Here is an 18,462-nt window from a genome sequence, read left to right on the forward strand (position 1 = left end):
CCAATCCACAGATGAGTACCAGAGACTATGGATCCGGAAGCAGCGATTCTGTCCTTATCCCCTTCAGGAAAGGATCAGATCCAAGCTCTGACCAAGCCAATTGAATAGAGGTGATGCTTGCCCAAGGACCCCCTTGCCCAGTCTTCACTGTGGAGGGACAGAGTCAAAAAAAAAAAAAAAAAAAAGGCTAAGCTGGAAGACAAACAAAGCAAGAATGTGGTTGGTTGATGACTTTATTGTTGCATAAAAAACACAGGCTATTTCTGCCTCCTCCTCCCCACCCCCCAAGTGGGTTCACAGCAGTAAAAGAAAAAAAATCCTACATTTTCCTCTAGGGGGGCTGCCTAGAAGGGCAGGCAGCTGAGAAACCTAGGTTGATAAAGAGCAGGGCAAACAAAAACTATCCAAAGCCCCACCTGCAGATCTTAGGGTTCAGAGCGTCTATAAGGGGGACCATGCATGACCCCCCCACACCCATGTAGGAGTTCCCCTAAGAATGGTCACTGGAAAAGGTTGTCTTGGTAGCACAGGGAGAGGGTGGCTGGTTTCGATGGGTGGAGGAGAGAGCATCCCACACCCACGGTGCCCTTCTTTCTCCCCCTCTGTGCCTACCTAGCCAGGCAACCTGCAGACATGGCGGCTTTGCTCTTGCTCTCAGTCCTCTTTGTAAGAAAGGGGACCTCTGGCTTAGGTTAGCAGGAGGTGAGGAAAAGAGGGAGAATATAGAAAGAACCTTATTCTTAAACTACCTCAGGCCCCTACATCCCACAGGGAGTCACCCTGTCCCTTTTAAGGAGGAGCTCTTTCTACACAAACACATATTCCTACCCAGATCCCAGCCCCTACTTCCCATACAGTTCCCAGTCCTCGGACTGGGCTCCAGCATCCCCAATGGAGGAAGAGATACTGTGGGTCTAGGCCCCAGACCTTGGATGGGGTTAACAAGATGGGGTCTCAGAAGACCCCAGGCTCAGTAGAGAAACACATACATACATACATACAGGTACAGACAACACACACATATACACTCACACCCTAAAATTATTAAATAAAATACCCATTGCTTATAACTTAAAAATCAACACACAGCTATTCCCTGCAGAGGGTTCTGGGTGGAGAGAAGAAAGCAAGAGAGAGGTCGGAGGGACTCAAGGCCTCTGCCTCAAACCTGAGTGTGCCTCCAGCCCCAGGGTCCTGTGGTCTGCTAGGCAGAAATCTACCCTCCCCACCCTGTGATCAAAACCCAAATGTATCTCTAGCATCTAAGAAAGGGACAAAGAAAGAGCTTCCTAGAGTCCCTTCTAGGGGAGAACTCTTCATATGGAAGGAGAATTCTCACGGGGGGGGGACTCTATAATAGTGGAGGGGACATGAAAGGGTCAAGCTAAAGCTAAAAAGAGGGACAGGGGAGTCCAGACAGGAACAGGGTCCTCCACTGTAATCCCTCTGCTAGGACAACCCCAAACAGTCAAAGGACCCCTCTCCCTTCCATCCCCATTGAGAAAGCTAAAGATAGGGACCTGAGGGTGGGGTGGGGTAGGGTAGGGGAGTCTATGTCAACTCTGGAGTTGGTGTTGGTGCCTGACTTTAGAAAACTACCTAGGGTATTGGATGGAGAATGGGAACTACTGAATTTGATTTCTTTTTAAAAGGTCTAAGAGTTAAGGATTGAATTAGAGTTGGAAAAAGAAGCAGTTAGTTCTTCCATCCCCCCCCCCATGTCACGCTTCTTCCAATTTTGTAAGAGGACCTCCCTGCTGGATACCTCTCCCCATGTATCTCTGACCTCCAGCTCACAGCTCTGGCTACGAAACTGTGCCTTTCCTGACTCTTGTAGACTGAATCAGAAGGGTTTATAAGGAATTCATTGAAGGGGTTTGTTCTATTGGAGCAACCCTCGTAAGGGGAACCACCCCAGGCTCCCCTACCTCATCTCTGCTCTCTCTCTGGAAATTTTAGAGGGACAAGCGCTAGCAGGGGGATGAAAGGGACCTGGGCCTTTGGGCGGCTCCGAGGTGCTTTTATGTCCAGGTTCCCAGGAGCTAAAGACGTGTCCAGACAGCTACCCCCAACGCCCCAAGCCAGTCTCTCTTCCCCTCAGCTCCTGGGACGTGCCATTTCTATTAGACGAACCCTCCACATGATAAGAGTGCTCCATCCTAACCCTTCAACAACTCAGGGGAGGGTGAAATAGTGAGAAAGAAAAGAAGCGAGGGGCGGGACACTTAGCTCCTGGCAGCCTAACCACTCAAATAGCCTCTCTTCTAGCCCCAGAAACTAAAAAACAAACAAACAAACAAACAAACAAAAAAACCTTAGCGCCCCTCTCCCCGTCCCCTCACCATCAATAAATAACCACCTTCCCCTCTTCCTCAGGCCGTCCCCCTAAAAAGATCGGCAGGGATGTGACATCCATGGGGGCTCAGTTGGAGGGCGCCGAGCTGCTTTCGGCCTCCCGTTTGCCTTTGCTCCCGGGTGGCTCCACCGTGCCGCCCGCCTTGGCCTCGCCCTGGGCCGCCGCCGCAGCCTCCTCTTTGGCTCCCTCGTGGGTTTTCATGTGCTTGGCCAGGTGGTCGCTGCGCATGAAGACTCGGCTGCAGACCGCACAGGGAAACTTCTTGGTCCCGGTGTGGGTCTGAAGGTGGCGCTGCAGCTCATCGGAGCGCGTGAAGCGCTTGCCACAGAAAAGCCAGTTGCACACGAAGGGACGGTCGCCGCTGTGCCACCGCAGGTGCGCCTTCAGATGCGACGTCTTGGCGTAGGCTTTCCCGCAGCCTGGGATGTGGCAGTTGTGCAAATGCTTCTTCTTGCCCCCATCGGGCCCGCACGGAGCCCCGAGTCGCTCCGCCTCCAGGCAGTTGGGGCAGCGACACACGGTCTGCCCAGAGCTGCGGGGCACAGACCGCCGGGAGCCTTTGGGTCGGGCCGCCGCATCCAGACTGGAATCCAGCCCTTGGGACTCTGGCGCCGCCGCTTCCAAGGCCTTAGCCCCGTCGGGTGGCCCTAGGAGGTGCTGCCCACCCGCGGCTGGGAGGAGGTGGTGCGGGTGCGGATGGGGCGGCGGAGCACAGAGCTGGTGGTCTCCGACGTATCCTCCCAAACCCGGCTGAAGCGCCCCCGGGTGGCCAGGTGAGGTCAGCGCTCCTTGAGTATGGGGGAGGTCCATCCAGCTAGTGCCGGGATGTAGGTCCCACCACGAGCCATCCTCCGTGCCTGGGTGAGTCGGCCGGAACCACGATTCGTAATGATGTGACATGTCCGGCTGCAGGAGCTTGGAAAAGGGTCCCGGAGCCAAAGGACTGTCACTTTCCAGGTCCTCGCAGGTTACCCGCGAGGAGGCCCCTGGCAACTCATAGCCCTGTGAGAAGTCTACCTCCGGGCCCAGCGGGAGGCTCTGCAGCTCTCCGGGCTGCAGCGGGGAGGGGTAGTCCCCGACCTCAGGGCTCGTGTGACCCTGGTACGTCTGGAGAGGCTGCAGGTCGAGGCGCGGCGGTGATGCGTGAGGCGCGTCGGTGTGCTGGCTGCCCAGAGAGCCACAGACAGCGGTTAGCATTGCCGGGATCCGGGGTGGGGTGAGGGCAGGGACGGTCAAGGGCACCTCAGGTGGGACCTAGAGGAGGCAAAGATGAGACGTAGTAAAGAAGGAGACCGACCTGCTTACTTTCCCTATCCCAGATCTTTCCTAGCAAAGCGCTCCTTCCGAGCCCCAGGAGGAAAAGGGGGCGTGCCTCTGGGTGGAGACAAATCAGTTCGAGCCCGGGAATGCTATGAAGGAATAAGAATGTGAAAGTTTAGGTCAGGGCACGGAAAGGTCTTTCCTCTAAGTGACCCCGCCCTTAGGATTCAGCTCCTCCTGGAGTTGGGCTGGTCCCAGTGCCGCCAGAACCATCTCTACACAGCTGCCTGGACATTCCCCCCCCCCCCCCCCCCCCCGCAGACCTGCTGCCAACCTAAATGATTGATCTAGATTCATCTTGCCCCAGGCTAACTCTGGACACAGATAGGGCAGGGGTATGCTTCTGGCTGCTTGAGGTGATTTACCCTTTAGAAAGTCCAGAACAGGTCCTGAGATTTTTGCCAAAGCCAATCTCACAGACCTGCTGTAACGACGTGGAATAATAGCATTTAATCTCTCTATACACTCCCGGGCTTGATTGACTCTGCCCACCAAACCCATTCCCTAACTCAACACCCACTCCTTCGCCTTACCAGAGAAAGAGATCACCCAGAGAACGGCTTGTTAGAAACTCACAAAAATATAGCCGCTGCTCCCTTATGGAAGGCAGCATCAGAGTTTGGAAGAGATGGGCATCCTTTATCCCAGAACCCAAGGGCAAGCGTTGGAGAGCTTGTAGAAGCCCCTTCCAGTACTCTGATGTTGAGAGTTACTGTTCTGAGCTGCTCTTATTGAAGAAAGCAGAACTTGGAGCAGCGACTAGAATAAGGTGCCCATTTAATCATTCAATCAACAAGCATTCACTGTGCAGTACCTCTGGGAACCAGTTCCCTTTCATAAAGCAGTAGAAACCTAAGGCCCAGCAGAAACCTAGAGATCTGGCCTGGGTGTGGTGATGCAAGCCTTCAATCTAAACACTCAGGAAATCAAAGCAGAAGGATGCAGAGTCCCAGACCAGCCTGGGCTACACGGGAAAGAAGGGAGAGAGGGAAGGGGTGAGGGAGAGGGAGAAAGAAGAAGGAGAGGAGAAGAAAAAGAGAAGCTGCTAAGCGTTGTGGGGACCATCTAATAAATAATCTCCGCACTCTGGAGGCTGAGACAGAAAACTTCTGAGCTCAGCCTGGGCTTGGAGACAAGACCGTTTTAAAAACAAAACAAAACAAAATTAAAGAAACCTTAAAACCTCCACCGTTTTCTCCACTATAAATCTATGACCTGAAGGTCCCAGTCTTCTCTCCATCTCTCTCTAGAGCTTTAGAATCTTGCCTCTCTGCGGGCTGGCATGGAAGAAATCAATGATTTAGAGCCTTCCCGAAGCAGGGCTCAGCTGACCCTACTAACCTCCCGCCTTTGGGACCAGGGCGGTAGCATTGATAGTCTGGGAGAGGCAGGGAAGAGGAGGACTCGGGTGCCTACTCTGGCTCTGGCAGTCTTACCACAAGAAAGGAACAGGGTGAAGCTGCAGGAATGGAGCCTCAGGCCGGGGCGGGGCAGCCCAGAAGGGGTTGGGCTGGAGCAGTGAGGCCTGGGACCCTAATAGCTTTTGGCGCCTGGGAATTGCCCCAGGGTCGGGGGGGGGGGGATGGGAAGGCTAAGATGACCCATGCTGCGAGGGGCCTCTCTGGACAGAGAGCTTGAGCCCAGGCCCAGAATGCAATGGCCTGCAATCAAGGCTGCACTAAAAGAAAGCAGAGCGAACACATCGGCTCCCCAGTTCGAAAAAGAGGGTAGAGACAGACGTCTTTAAGTCCCAAGGATCGTCTGCCTTTCCCGATTCCCAGTGCCCAGGCGGTGGGGACTTTTGTTCAAACATGGTTTTCAAAGTTCCAATACTCCGGTTGTCCCAGTTGCTCCAGTTTCCCCAGTTCCCAAACTCCCTTGGTCCCTCCAGTCCCTCCCGTCCTCCCGGTTTTTCCTCCGTCTGGGTACTTAGTTCCTCAGATCCTTTACGACCACCCTCCCCATGAGGCCAGCTCAGGCTGCCATGTGTTCCGAGCATCTTTCCCCTCGGATCTCCGCCGCGCGCGTCCCTGGCCGCGCGGACCCGGGCTCCTTCCTACCTGGCGGTTGCGCTCGGGCTCGGGGCACCGCAGGCTGGCGCGCTACAGACGGGCGCTCATGGGCTCTGCGCGCTGGCCGGCTCTCAGCGGCGTGGGACAGGAGCCGAGGGCAAGCTGGGGTCGCGACCAGAGCGGGTGATCGGCGGCGGTGGAGGCGGTGAGAGCCGGCGGGAGGGTGGAGGGCGGGCGGGCACCGGTGAGCGAGTAAGCGAGCGAGGGAGGCCAGCTCCGCCCGTGACTCACCGCGCTCTCTGCCTTCATCCTCTCCCCTGCGCTCCTTTTTCCCCCGAACCCGCGGCCCCGCCCACTTCACCTGCGGCCGCCTTTAACCCTTGCTGGCTCGGCTGGAGGCGAGGCCCAGCCCAGCGCGAGGAGGGGGCGGGCGAGAAGGATGGCTAACCAGGCCATTTCCCTCCCTCTCCCTCACTCCTCCCAGGTCCCCACCACTCCCTGAGTTAAGGAAGGACCTAAGTTGGAAAGTTTTTCCTATATTCAGAGACCGTGTCCGATCCCGTGGAAATCTGATCCAGAGCTGGTTCGGTTCGGCGAGGGACACGGCTCAGACCCGGGATGGGACGAAGGACCGAGAGTCCCGGGAGAGCTATCGAGCCTTCCTTAGGACCCGTGTGGCTACCAGTGCTTTTGACCCCGCGTCTGGTCTCGCAGTGCTAGAACTGAGTGAAAAGGAGACCAAGTTTTTGCCCGACCCACCCCCCAGGCCTAGGCCAAGAGAGAAGTGTATTTTGGCTACACCTCTGCCCTCCCTCCACCACCACCATGCGCCGAACTTTCCCCTCCGCTTTCCTGAGATCCTCCCCCTCTATCTGGCCACTGGACTTTTTGGGTGATGAGCATCCTCTCAATGTCTTCCCCAGTCTCCGGTTCTCACTGGCCCCCAAATCCTCTCAGTGTATTCTCTCCACCTTTCCTTAGGCGGCAAGCCTGGCGCCATCAAAGTCCACTACGTAAGTCCGCCGGCTTCTTCCCGGTCCCGGTTGCTCAGCCTGTACGCGGGGTTGCTGCCGCGCACTTGGATCTGAGGGTTGGGTTGGCACCTGAATGGCCCGGGAAAGGCACATTTCAGCCACGGATTGAGCGAGTCTTTTTGCCACCCTCTCTTTCCGAGTCTCGGCTGAGTATCTTAAGTTTAGAGAAAGGTCTTGGATTCCTTGGCGGAAATAAACGCAAAGCCACATTCTGGTACATTTTCAGGGCGTCCACCGCGCCATCAAACAAAACTCTCAAGATCCGAATTGGTGGAAATCCTGACATCCCTACCTCGAACTCAGCTGGGCACCACAGTACCCCCAATTCTCTGCCCTGATGGCCTGGCTAAAAGTAGTTCATGTGCCTTCCCTGCCACCCCCCAAGCCCGCGCGCTTTGACCTCCCTATGTGATCCTTTCTGATACTGAATTTCTGAGCGATTTTCGTTGTCTCTTTCCTTATCGGGTCTAGCTTTCTCTACGCACTCTTTAACATCAATTTCTGAGAGTTCTGTCATTTAGACTAATTTAATCTCGCCATTATGGACTCTTCTTTTTCTTTTTCTTTTCTTTCCTTTCCTTTCCTTTCCTTTCCTTTTCTTTTCTTTTCTTTTCTTTTCTTCTTTCTTTGCTTTTTAAAGCTGAGTCTCACTTTGTATCCCAGGCTGGCTGGGAAATCACTTGATTGCTCATGCCGGCCTCGACTCTGCAACAAACAATCTTCCTGCCTCAACCTCCCAAATTCTAGAATCACGGGTGTTAACGACCACGCCCGGCTTTCAGTCCTCATTTCACTCCGACTAGTTTATCTGTTCCCGTTTGAGACACACTGAAGTATTCCATCAGCCTTCTGAAAGTCAGTGCAGGCACGTGTCTCCCTAGCGGTCAGTGCTTCAGCTATTTGAACACCTTTGTAATTTCTAAAACTGGAGTCCTTCACCTGGACAACCTGGGTACAAGCTGGGAGGGTTTCCTTGGGCATAAGTAAATCGCATCTAAAAGAGCAAATTCCCTGCTAGAAAGAGAATAACCCTTAATTCTTTTAAAATAAGTCTGTTGCCAGAAACACGTTCAGATTAAAGTACATTCAGAAAGATCTTTGGACTAGAAGGTCACAAACCTAAATCCTGGCCCCAGCAGGACATCTTTTACACTGACCCTCTAGGACTATGTTATTCTATGCCTCTGGTTTCCTCAGTCGACCTGGAGGGTATTAGGAAGCAGAAGACATATAAGGTAGAGTTTGGTGACCAGCCTGGACCTTTTGTTCGTCCCTCTTCCCTGCCCTTAGAGTTACATAACAACAATTCTTAAGAATCCCTTTGGCTGTTTGGGTTCAAATTCACACTTTTTATCAACACAGTTTGTCCACTCGATCAACCTTCAAATCCTAACTGGTGGGGTTTGCATTCTCAGTTCACAGTTACCTCCAGAGCCGAGTTAGGGGTTCCTAACTCAGGGAGCAGTTAGACCCTGGCATTCCAGTCTCCCCAGCCGTCTGAAGTCAGTGCATCTGCTACACAGTGGTTCTCAAGCCGTGGATCTCGACCCTTTCGGTGGGTTGCATATCAGCTATCCCGAACATCGTATATTTACATTCCGACTCATAACAGTAGCAAAATTACAGTTATGAAGGGACAACAAAATAACTTTAGGTTGAGGATCACCACATCATGAGAAACTGTATTAAAGAATTGAAGCATTAGGAAGGTTGAGAACCACTGGTCCACTGTTCCTCCAGCCAGGCAGGCAGGAGCTAAAGCTAAAGTCAGTCTGAGTGCCCGCATCCAGGTGTCAGACTGCCTTATTTTCCAAGTGCTGTCCATCTTTTCTTGGAAAGCAGCTAGGAAAAGAATGGCAGAAACCCCACTTCAGGTTCCCCTTAACACTGCCGTGTCCTGGAGCAAAGAGTCTGCGACAGCTTTGTGACCCGAGTCAGCTGGAGGGAAGCTTCTCCTGGACCTCAGGGTCATCCTGCCTCTCTGCCCTGCCTAGCTGGCTCGCTTTCTTTCAGACAACCTGGACCTCATTCCTCTGCTTCCAACTTGTTCCTTTTCCCACTTGCTAGGTGAGTTCTCCTAACAAATGACGGTTGTGATCTAATATTGACTTGACTTCTCAGGAGGTCACCATAGCCTGCCTCAAGATTGAATTGCCTGTCACACACATCGAGATGTGCTCAGGACACTGTCCGCTTCTATTCCTTCTTTCATTCTCTCAAAGTCTTAGATTTTTCCAAGTCTCTGTCTCTTCTACCTGCCAGGCCTCACCTCAAACTTCTTTCACAGTAAGTGATCGTTTTGTGCCTGTCGCGGCCTCCTTGACTGGCATGTTCATCGGAGGCAGCATTTCTGTATTGAGCACCCACCATGTGTACTCCAGGTACTTCCTCCCCACAAGGACCTCTAATTCTCATGAGCATGCAACAAAGTAATTATTACTATCATTCCCATTGTACAGATGAGGAAGCCAGGGATCAAAGAAGCTAAATGACCTGCCCAAGATTACAGAGATGTTAACTGATAAAAGAGGAAACTGAGTCCAGATAGGTAAGGCTCCAAAACCCACATTCTCCCTGCTATTCTGTCTGGCTTCACTATGACCAAAGGGATGGCCCTGGGAGCTCAACATTTTTTTTTTTTCCAACACAGGGTTTCTCTGTAGCTTTGGCGCCTGTCCTGGAACTCACTCTGTAGATAAGGCTGGCCCCAAACTCACAGAGCTCTGCCTGTCTCTGCCTCCCTAGTACCGAGATGCAAGGCATGTGCTGAGAACAACATTTTTAACAGACCTCTAGGTTCAGGCCACCGACATTTTGTGTCTAATAGGATGAATTGATTTATCTCAGATTACAGGAACAAATCACATTCCACACAGGTGTTCCTTTCCAGACCCCACATTGTCACTGTGAGGGACTGGAAATGTAGCTCCATTGGTAGAGTATTTGCTTAGCATGAATGAAGCCCTGGGTTCAGTCCCCAGCACCTAATAAAACTGGGTGTGGTGATGAACACCTGGAATCCCAGCTCTGAGGAAGTAGAGACAGGACTCAGGAATTCAAGGTCATCCTTAGCTATATAGTAAGTTTAAGGCCAGTCTGCACTTCATGAGATTTTGTCTCAAATGACAACTGAATTGTTCTAACAATAAAAATTATCAGATACAAGTACTGATAGGAAAACTGAACCCCTCAACAGGGAGATACCTAACTCAAAATTACACAGCGAGTTAGAGGCAGAGCAGGCTAGACCTTACCTCCTAATTCCTGGGTTCCTAGTTGCTCACTATTTCCTACTCCTCACTCCCAACTCCATGGCTCCCAAACTTCAAGCTGGTGACCCAGGCCACCAGCACTTTCCTCCTGTCTCTGTTAACACTCTCAGATTCCTGGAAAAATGGGCACGGTCCAGATATGGGGCCAGATAGTTTAATTTATCCTTCTTTAACAGACATTGAGAGACTACTAGGACCAAGCAGTGTGCTGGGAACTGATTTTTTTTCATAAATACAAATATCACTAGCCTCTATCATCTGTTTATCTGTTTTTAGTCTAAAGGATGAACACCTCTTAGAAAGTCAGTGTGTGTGTGTGTGTGTGTGTGTGTGTGTGTGTGTTGTGCGTGTGTATGTACATGTGTGTACCCTGTATGTTTATTAATATTCACCCATACTTTCAAATTGAAGTCCCCAGTCTTGAATCCCTGCCCTACATCTTGCCCAGATCTCAGCCCAACCCATTCCGAAGACCTCCCAGGGATCCTTGTTGGTCCTCCCTCCCCCACAGATCTCCCTTTTATCCCCCTTCTTCAACTGAGAAAGTTTTCTAGACCCGTCTCTTTCAGAAGAGACCTGGTCTTCTTCCCGAGGGTCCCCTATGCTAGACAGGGAAGAGTCTTTCTTACCAGTCCATGGAGCCCAGAGCTGGCAGCAGCAAGGGTGGGCAAGTGGGGTGTCGGGAGAGCTGGGCTTTATAGAGGAGGCGACAGTGAGAGCCAGAGAGGGAGCTGGGAGAACAGGCAGGATGCTGCCAAGTCCTCCCGGCCTCAGAAGCTTTTAGGATAATCCAGGAAGCAGTGGCCTGATTCTCATGGGGGGAGTGGGAGTGGGTGAGAGCTGAGAGTGAGGGCTGCCAGGAAGGGAGGACTACAGCTGGAAGGGGCAGCTGGGGGTGGGGACAGAGCGCCGCACAGGACTTCCTTCTCCAGGGTCCAGGGTGGGCAGTGGGAGAGGGAACGGAGGAAATGAGTCCATTGCTGGGGAAAACACTGGTGGGGTTGGGACTCTCTGAATGCCAGCCTCTCCCCAGCCCCCCAACCCCCACCCCGCCTCCCTGAGATTTTGAGGTTTTTCTTCCATTGACTTGGACTTGGTGGGAAAGAAAAGAAGTTCCATTTTTTTAAGACCCGAAACACACACATACACACACAGCTCCAATGCCAGGCTTTCCCTAAACTGCTCCTAGCCAGAGTAGCTCTGGTTACTCTGACAAATCTTGCTTACCTCTAGGAGCCCGCTCTCCTACCCCCACCCCACCCCCACCCTGCAGCACTTTAAATCTGTTTTGTTCAAATCCCAACTTGGAGCCCCCAGGAGGAGCCAATGTAAACCTTTTTGAGCTTGGGACCTCTCATCCTCAAATGGAGACAGAGGCCTCTCTTTCTCATCAAGCACGAACTGGGTGGCTTGGGATGGACAAAGGGTCTCCTAAGACTAGAGCTGAAGCCCTCCATGGACTTCAACAGACAGTGGGCCCTGACCCATAGGAAAGCAAAGAGACTGGAGACTGGAAAGCCAGCAAGGGCCTCGAGGTGAATCCAGATGTTCTCCAATTAGAGGAGCCTAATTTAGGATGCCCCGCTGGCTGATGGAGTATGTCCTGGAGCGCAGAAACACAGGGCCAGGAAGAAGAGCAGAGGTGAAACCGAAAGCTGTGGTCATGAAGGCTTCTGAAGCTGGGTCTTCTGACCCACACAAGAGCAGCCTGGAGCCTTATCATAGGACATGCCCCATCCCCAGGCATGGGGCCCTCAACGCTGAGGACAGGTGCTTCAGCATACCCCACCCCCACAGGGAACCCAGTATCTCAAGGCTAGCTTGCTACCTCCCTCCCACAGGTGAGCCAGGGAACCCTCACCCTAACTCCTCCTCCATCTCCTCCCAGCAATCTCCAGACTGGGGATTCCCAGTCTTTTCATTAGCTTTTCAGTAATTATCGAGTAAAGGCCCCAACAGGTTCTTCCTCTCCCCATTTCAGAGATGAGAAAACTGAGGTGGCAGGAAGCCACCCATCAAGCAAGAGAGAATAAGGTGATGGGGGACTTGGGAGGCAAAGCTGCACCTTCAGTCCTCTGCAAAATTAAGAGGACAGGGCCAGCACAGAGGGGACTCTGTGTTCCAAGGAGGGGCTTCCAAGCTGGCTCCAAGGAGGGGCTTCCCTGTCCCTCCCCACCTTCCAGCCCAGAAAACCCCAGCGAGGGGGACGGCACTCAGGAGACCACACAGGTGGAGTAAATAATGTTAATACAGGAGTATTATCACCAGGGCATTTCCTCATGGATAAATGTCTGAAATACCAAAGGATGCCTCCAAATTATAGTTAATTACAGAGTTGATTTGCATAAATTATAAGGTGAGCATACAAATTCTTTCAATCGGTTCCATATGCTTAGGTAGCAGGTCCAGTCCAGAAGACAGGAGAATCTGGGGCTGGGGGAATTTGAGAAAGGCAAAGGGACACAGCTCTGGACCTGGACTTGCAGGGCCTGTAGATCTTCCCCCAGGGCCAGTGAACCAGGAGCAGAGGTGTGAAGCCAGCCTGCCAGGATCCTGATGGTCAGGGCTCCTCTGCCTTTCCACCTCTGTCCTCATCTCCCAACAATGTGTTTTCCCAGCACCAATGGGATGAGGTAGGATGGGCTCCACGGGGCTTCGAGCTACTGAGCCAGGCACTGATAATCCCCCCCCCTCCCCCGAGTCAGTCAGTCCTGACCCTCCGTCCCATTCTGGTCTTAAGGGAAGAACAGGGAAAGAGCTAGAGGAAGCTGAAGACCAGCATGGTTAATGGTAGATTCAGATCCCTGGAACCGGCTTTCAGTTCCCACCGGAGCCAGCCCCAGCTCGCGGCTGAAGCCAAACCTCCACCTCAAGTTTGATGTTGCCGCGGCTGCCTACACCTTCCAGGTGGCTCCTAGGTAGCTCAGACACCCAGACTCTTGTCTCCAGAGCCGGGGCCCATTTCCTCTGAGCTTGCCTCCTGTTCCCCTCCCTCCACCCCACCTGCTAAGACCCTGCTTCCTTCTCCAGCTCTCTAATTTGTCCCTCCCTCTCTCCCTCCCTCCCTTCACCCCCATCATCAGCCCCAGAGGCCTCTCTCTAACTCCTCTCCCCTCTCTTCTTATTCTCCAGCCCCCATGACCCACAAGCCCAGCTTCTCCCTGCGTTCAGGGGTCCCTTCTTCTTTCCCGCCCTCTGACAGTCTCCTGCCCTCAAACCTCCCTACTGCCTGCCTGCATGCCTCCAACATCCTTTGCATGCCTGTCCCAAAGGAGGAGCTACTGGATTAGCTGGGGGGTAATGGGGTATATGCTGAAGTCCCCCAGGTGTGTGGGGGTGAAAGTCCTTGTGTTCTCACCCGGTCTCAGATGGCTGAGACACGGTGAAGAAAGCCGTCAGTGCCTGGCATTTTGTATTTAGTTGTTATTTGTTAAATGAATAAATGAAGAGGAACTGGGCAGGGTCCTGAGAAATTTTAGGGAAGTGCCAACTTGCTGCCAGAGGAACTTTAGTTACCAGATGGGGTTCTAGGTTGCTTATAGGACCTCTCTCTCCCTCTCCTTCTCTCTCTCTCCCTCTCTCTCCCTCTCTCTCCCTCTCTCCCCATGCTGAGGACAGGTCTGATCAAGCGCTCAAACCCTGGGCTACCACCCTAACCCCTCCTATGGGTTTTCTGCCACCTCTTTGCCTTTCACCTAATCTGTCCTGAAGACCAAAAACAGATTCATCATCCTAAAACGCCACTCCCTTCCTGCTCACGAACTCAGCCAGTTGCCCACCCTAACCCCCCCCCCCCCCGTGCTATTGTGATACCAGTCTCTACTGTTTGGCCTTCAAACTTTTGGAGGCTTTGCTTTCCTCTGACTCCTATGAGAACCCATGGCCCCAGCTGGCTGGATCCACGGCTGCTCCTCAGCACACCTGGTCCTTGCTCTGTGGCTCAGGCTGTGTCTGCTGCAGCCAGCCATTCCTGCCTGGGGAGAGTGGACCATCCTCCCTCTGAGCTCCAGGCTCTGAGTTGGCTTCTCTAGGAATCTGCTCTTATCCGAACATCAGTGGCCTGCTCCTGGAATTTCCCGAGCTGAATTGCCTCATGCTCTGTTTCCACGGGGCTGCTGTCTTATCTCCCCTGCTGGTTGCAGCTCCTTGGGGGCAAGAACTAACTCCTCTTACCACACAGGCCTCCTTCCAGGGCCTTTCTTAGTGAGGGCAGTGGAGAAGCCATGGCCAGAAGAAAAAGAAAGGTCTCCTTGTCACCCAAGCTTCTAAAAGCCCTCCAGTTAGAGAAGGTGGCAGTTAAGCCAGATGTCTAGAACAGGTGTGGACACAGCATGGGTTCTAAACCCCAAAGATCTATCATGAGGGTGGAAAAATAGCTTCCCTAGTCTCCTATTAGCAGGCTAATATCACAGGGTGGAGGTGGAAGGAGTCAGAGGCACGCAGGGACAGAGCGGGTTGGCTGAGAATTGAAGGAGGTTGAAACCTTCCATGTTTTCAGTCTTATTACGGCCAATAGCGGAGCAAACGGGGCCTTGGAATCAAGGCTGGCTAGGTTGCAGCCATGGAAAAAGACAGAGGCAGAGCTAAAATCATTTCCCCCTCTGGATAAGTTAAAACTCTTCTCCTAGAGGAGCCTAAACCCTGATCATGTCATGCTGCAGCTCCACAACCTTCAATATCTCCCCATTACCTACAAGAGAAAACCCATGCTCTTTGGCCTAGAATTTAAGAACCATTTCCCCATCTGCCCCCAGGCTATTTTTCCAGCCCTGTTCCCTCTGACTCTCCAGTGCCCAGCCACAGGAAACACATGTTCCATGTTTATTGACTACATGCTTCTTTTTTTTTTTAATTTATTTTTATTTTATGGCATTGATGTTTTGCCTGCATGTATGTCTGTGTGAGGATGTTGGATCCTCTGGAACTGGAGTTACAGACAGTTGTGAGTTGCCATGTGGGTGCTGGGAATTGGACCCTGGTCCTCTGGAAGAGCAGTCAGTGCTCCTTCTGTTTTGTTTTGATTTTCCAGGCAGGGTTTCTCTGTAGCTTTGGAGCCAGTCCTGGAACTAGCTCTTATAGACCAGGCTGGCCTTGAACTCGCAGAGCCCTGCCTGCCTCTGCCTCCCAAGCGCTGGGATTAAAGGCGTGAGCCACCACCGCCCGGCTTGAGCAGTCAGTGCTCTTAACCACTGAGCCACCTCTGCAGCCCCTGGAGATGCTTCTACACTCTGCATTGCCCCATGTATGAAATGCTCTTCCCCATTTTCTCTAGAGCCCTGTTGGATGAGCCTACATGGAAGCTTTGAAACCCAACTCATGCCCATCCCCCCCAACCTTCTCTCCCACCCCTCTTCTATCCCTCCCACCCCCAACCCTTGCTTCTGTGAAGCCTTCTCCTGTCTCTAAGCCTAAAGTCCAGAGCTGTCTGATGGCTGAGCTAACTGAGGGACTGGAGTGTTTTCTGCTAGCATGGGATCTCCCTGGTGTCTTGGTGACGGATATTGAATACGTAAGTAATCGCTATGAGTTGCTTAGGATTTAGTGACCTCCTTTCCATGGCGTAAGGGAGGGCCAAGCCAGAGATGGGTGGTCTCTCCGAATCTTTTGGTTACAGCCACCCACAGGGGTTTTGCTTCCAGTTGCTACAGCACAGTCTCTTCCATCCCATGTGGTGCCCAGTCCCAGCCAGTTTGACATACAAGGCTTTGTAAGAGGCCACCATCCTCAGCAGTAAGGCAAAGCCGCTGACCTGCATCCACTCACAGCCCCCCGAGCTGGGTCCAATGCTAGATCAATTAAAGAGGAGTTGGGTATCAAGAGATGGCAGGCAGAATGGGCCAGGGAGGAGAGAGCGGGCAATGCCCTGCAAAGGGGGCCGGCCTCATTGTTGTGGTCTGTCTGGGAGATTCCTCCCCTTTTTAATTTGCTTCCTGATTGAGGGGTTGGCTCTGCCTGCCCAGCTCCCCAGTCATTATCTGCTGCCGGTGGCTCAGGTGCTGGCGAGCCTGGCGTGGCCCCTAGGTTATTACCTGGAGCTCTGGGGGTGGCACAGGCTGCCCCTCTGGCCGGGGTGGGGGCCTGTCTGGAATCTGCCCGGGTCCTACCACCCACGGGGCAGCCATCTTAATGTCTACCATGATGGACACATTCACACTGTTGTGGAGAGTTGATCTGATGGGTCCCCAGTAGCTTCAAAGTACTGAAGAAGCTTAACCTACAGAACTGAGTCAGGAATTGGAGCCAGATGAGACCTGGGTAACAAAATACCCCCAAAGTCCAAGCCATTTCTCAAAAGCTAGTAAAACATACTGAAGTTAGACATACCAAAGAACTTCCCAGCCACATTGGGAAATGAAGTTTGGTGGTTCCTAGCCGGAGTCCGGCCTATTCTTCAGTCTCGGGAAAACCGAGTCACAGAGAGAAGGAATTGTGGCTCTGAGGACCTGGGGCAACGAGAGCCCAGCTAGGCCTTCCCTGTGGGGCAGTGTCAAAGGAACTCAGGTACCTCGTCTTCACCGGAGCATCAGGTCTTGCCTCTGCCTTTGGGAACAGCTAGAAACGTACTGTGGAGAGAGAGCGTCCTTATCTGGCTAACCGGGCTCCAGAGCTACAGAGGTCTGCTCAACCCCTGGACCTACCTGTGGGCGCCAACGACAGACAGGTGATACTATCAAAACAGACAGGAAGTGCTGAATTAGAGAGACCGGTTTGTTGTCTTAAGAGGGTGCCCTTCGCCAAGCAGTGGTGCCAGGTTGGCAGTCTTAGAGCCTGGTACCTGCCCGCTCTGCCACACTCACCTGCCCTCCACACCCTCTAGCCAGAGTAGAGAGAAGATGGGGAAAATGCCAGGAAGGGGTTGAACAAGTGGTTCTTTTCTCCCATCAGCCCAACGGTTGTGGTATCATCTCTGATTCAAAAGGGCATTTAGTCACTCCTGCCACAAATCTTATTAAACGCCTTCTCCGTCCCCGTGGCTGGCACCGAGCTCCCGAGGAGATGAGCTGGGGGCAGGCAGCTTGCTCACAGCTCTGCTCACAGGGCTCTGAATAGGGCCCCACTCTCTAAGAGTGTCCAGTGGATGACTGAAGAGGGGGGGGTTGGGAGGCAGGAAAGAAAGAGGATAGCTGGAGAGTCCTCTTGATTTTCTGCGGCATTGAACTTTTATTTTTTTATTTTTGAGACAGGTTCTACCTAAACATCCCAGGTTGCCTAGACCTTGAGTGTTGAGATTATAGATGTACGAACCACCATGCTTTCTCTTTCTCTCTCTCTCTCTCTGTGCGTGTGGCGCGTGTGCACATGCATGCAATACTCAGGCTTGGTACATAATGTACCTGCTGGATGAATGCTTTGCCACTGAGCTATGTGCCCAGCCCTGAACATCTTTATTTTTTTATTTTCATGTGTACCAGTGTTTTACCCACATGTTTGTCTGCACAATGACCAAGGAGGCTAAGAGAGGACCGGAGTTACTGAGGGTTAGAAGCCATCATGTGGGTGCTGGGAATGGAACTCAGGTCCTTTGGAAGAACAGAGAGTGCTCTTAACCACTGAGTAATTTCTCCAGCCTTTGGACATCTTTTTTTCTTTTTAATAATTTATTTAACTTTATTTTATGGGCATGGCTATGAAGGTATCAGATCCTCTGGAACAGACAGTTGTGAGCTGCCTTGTGGGGGCTAGGAATTGAACCCAAGTCCTCTGAAAGAGCAGCCAGTGCTTTTAACTGCTGAGCCATCTCTCCAGGCCCCTTCTTATTTCTTACTAAACTCTGACTGGCCTGAACCTCTTTATGTAGAACAGGCTGACCTTGAACTCATAGACCAGTCTCCCTCTGCCTCTTGAGTACTGAATTAAAGGCATGTGCTACCATGCTCAGACAGCCCTGGACTTCATTTATTTATTTATTTACTTACTTACTCACATTTTTAAAACTCATTTATTTATTGTTTGAGACAGGGTTTCTCAGTATATCCCTGGCTGTCCTGGAACTTGCTCTGTAGACCAGGCTGGTCTTGAACTCAGAGATCTGCTTGCCTCTGCCTCCCAAGTGCTAGGATCAAAGGTGTGTGGCACCGTGCCAGGCAGTTCTGGACTTCTTCATTAGTTCACAGATGTTCGTTCCATGAAAGTGGCCTCTCTATCCTGCCTACCGCCAAATGATTTTTTTTTCAGTACTAAGGTTTGAACCCAGGGCCTTGCACATTCTAGGCAAGTGTGCTACCACTAAACATTGAGCTATTTCTTCAGACCTTCCAATGCATCTTTGAATTTTTTTTATTCGTTCCCTTTCTTCCTTCCTTCCTTCCTTCCTTCCTTCCTCTCCTCTCCTCTTCCTCCTTCTTTTGGTGTATGGTGTTTTGAAGAGCTCAGAGATCCACTTGTCTCTGCCTCTTAAATGCTAGGATTGTTTTTTGTTTGTTGGTGGTGTTTTTTTATTTGTTTTTTTTGGGGGGGGTTTGGCTAGG

The 18,462-nt window shown here is 52.2% G+C and overlaps 1 protein-coding gene across 2 annotated transcripts; it reads right to left on the reverse strand.

Moving 5' to 3' along the window:
* Positions 1-215: 215 nt before the first annotated feature.
* On the reverse strand, positions 216-10,776 carry Sp6 (Sp6 transcription factor). 2 transcript variants are annotated; one of them, XM_048450896.3, is made up of 2 exons: positions 10,624-10,776; positions 216-3,610 (listed from the first exon to the last, which is right to left on the reverse strand). In XM_048450896.3, exon 2 carries the CDS (start codon positions 3,551-3,553, stop codon positions 2,423-2,425), a length of 1,131 nt encoding a protein of 376 aa, XP_048306853.1. In that variant the 5' UTR covers positions 3,554-3,610; positions 10,624-10,776; the 3' UTR covers positions 216-2,422. The 2 variants fall into 2 exon arrangements, with proteins under 2 accessions (XP_048306853.1, XP_085551840.1); XM_085695714.2 differs by lacking the exon at positions 10,624-10,776 and adding an exon at positions 5,737-6,017.
* Positions 10,777-18,462: the final 7,686 nt, after the last annotated feature.

The sequence above is a fragment of the Myodes glareolus genome, chromosome 9 (genome assembly GCF_982192425.1).
Source record: "Myodes glareolus chromosome 9, mMyoGla1.1, whole genome shotgun sequence".
Classification (NCBI taxonomy): domain Eukaryota; kingdom Metazoa; phylum Chordata; class Mammalia; order Rodentia; family Cricetidae; genus Myodes; species Myodes glareolus.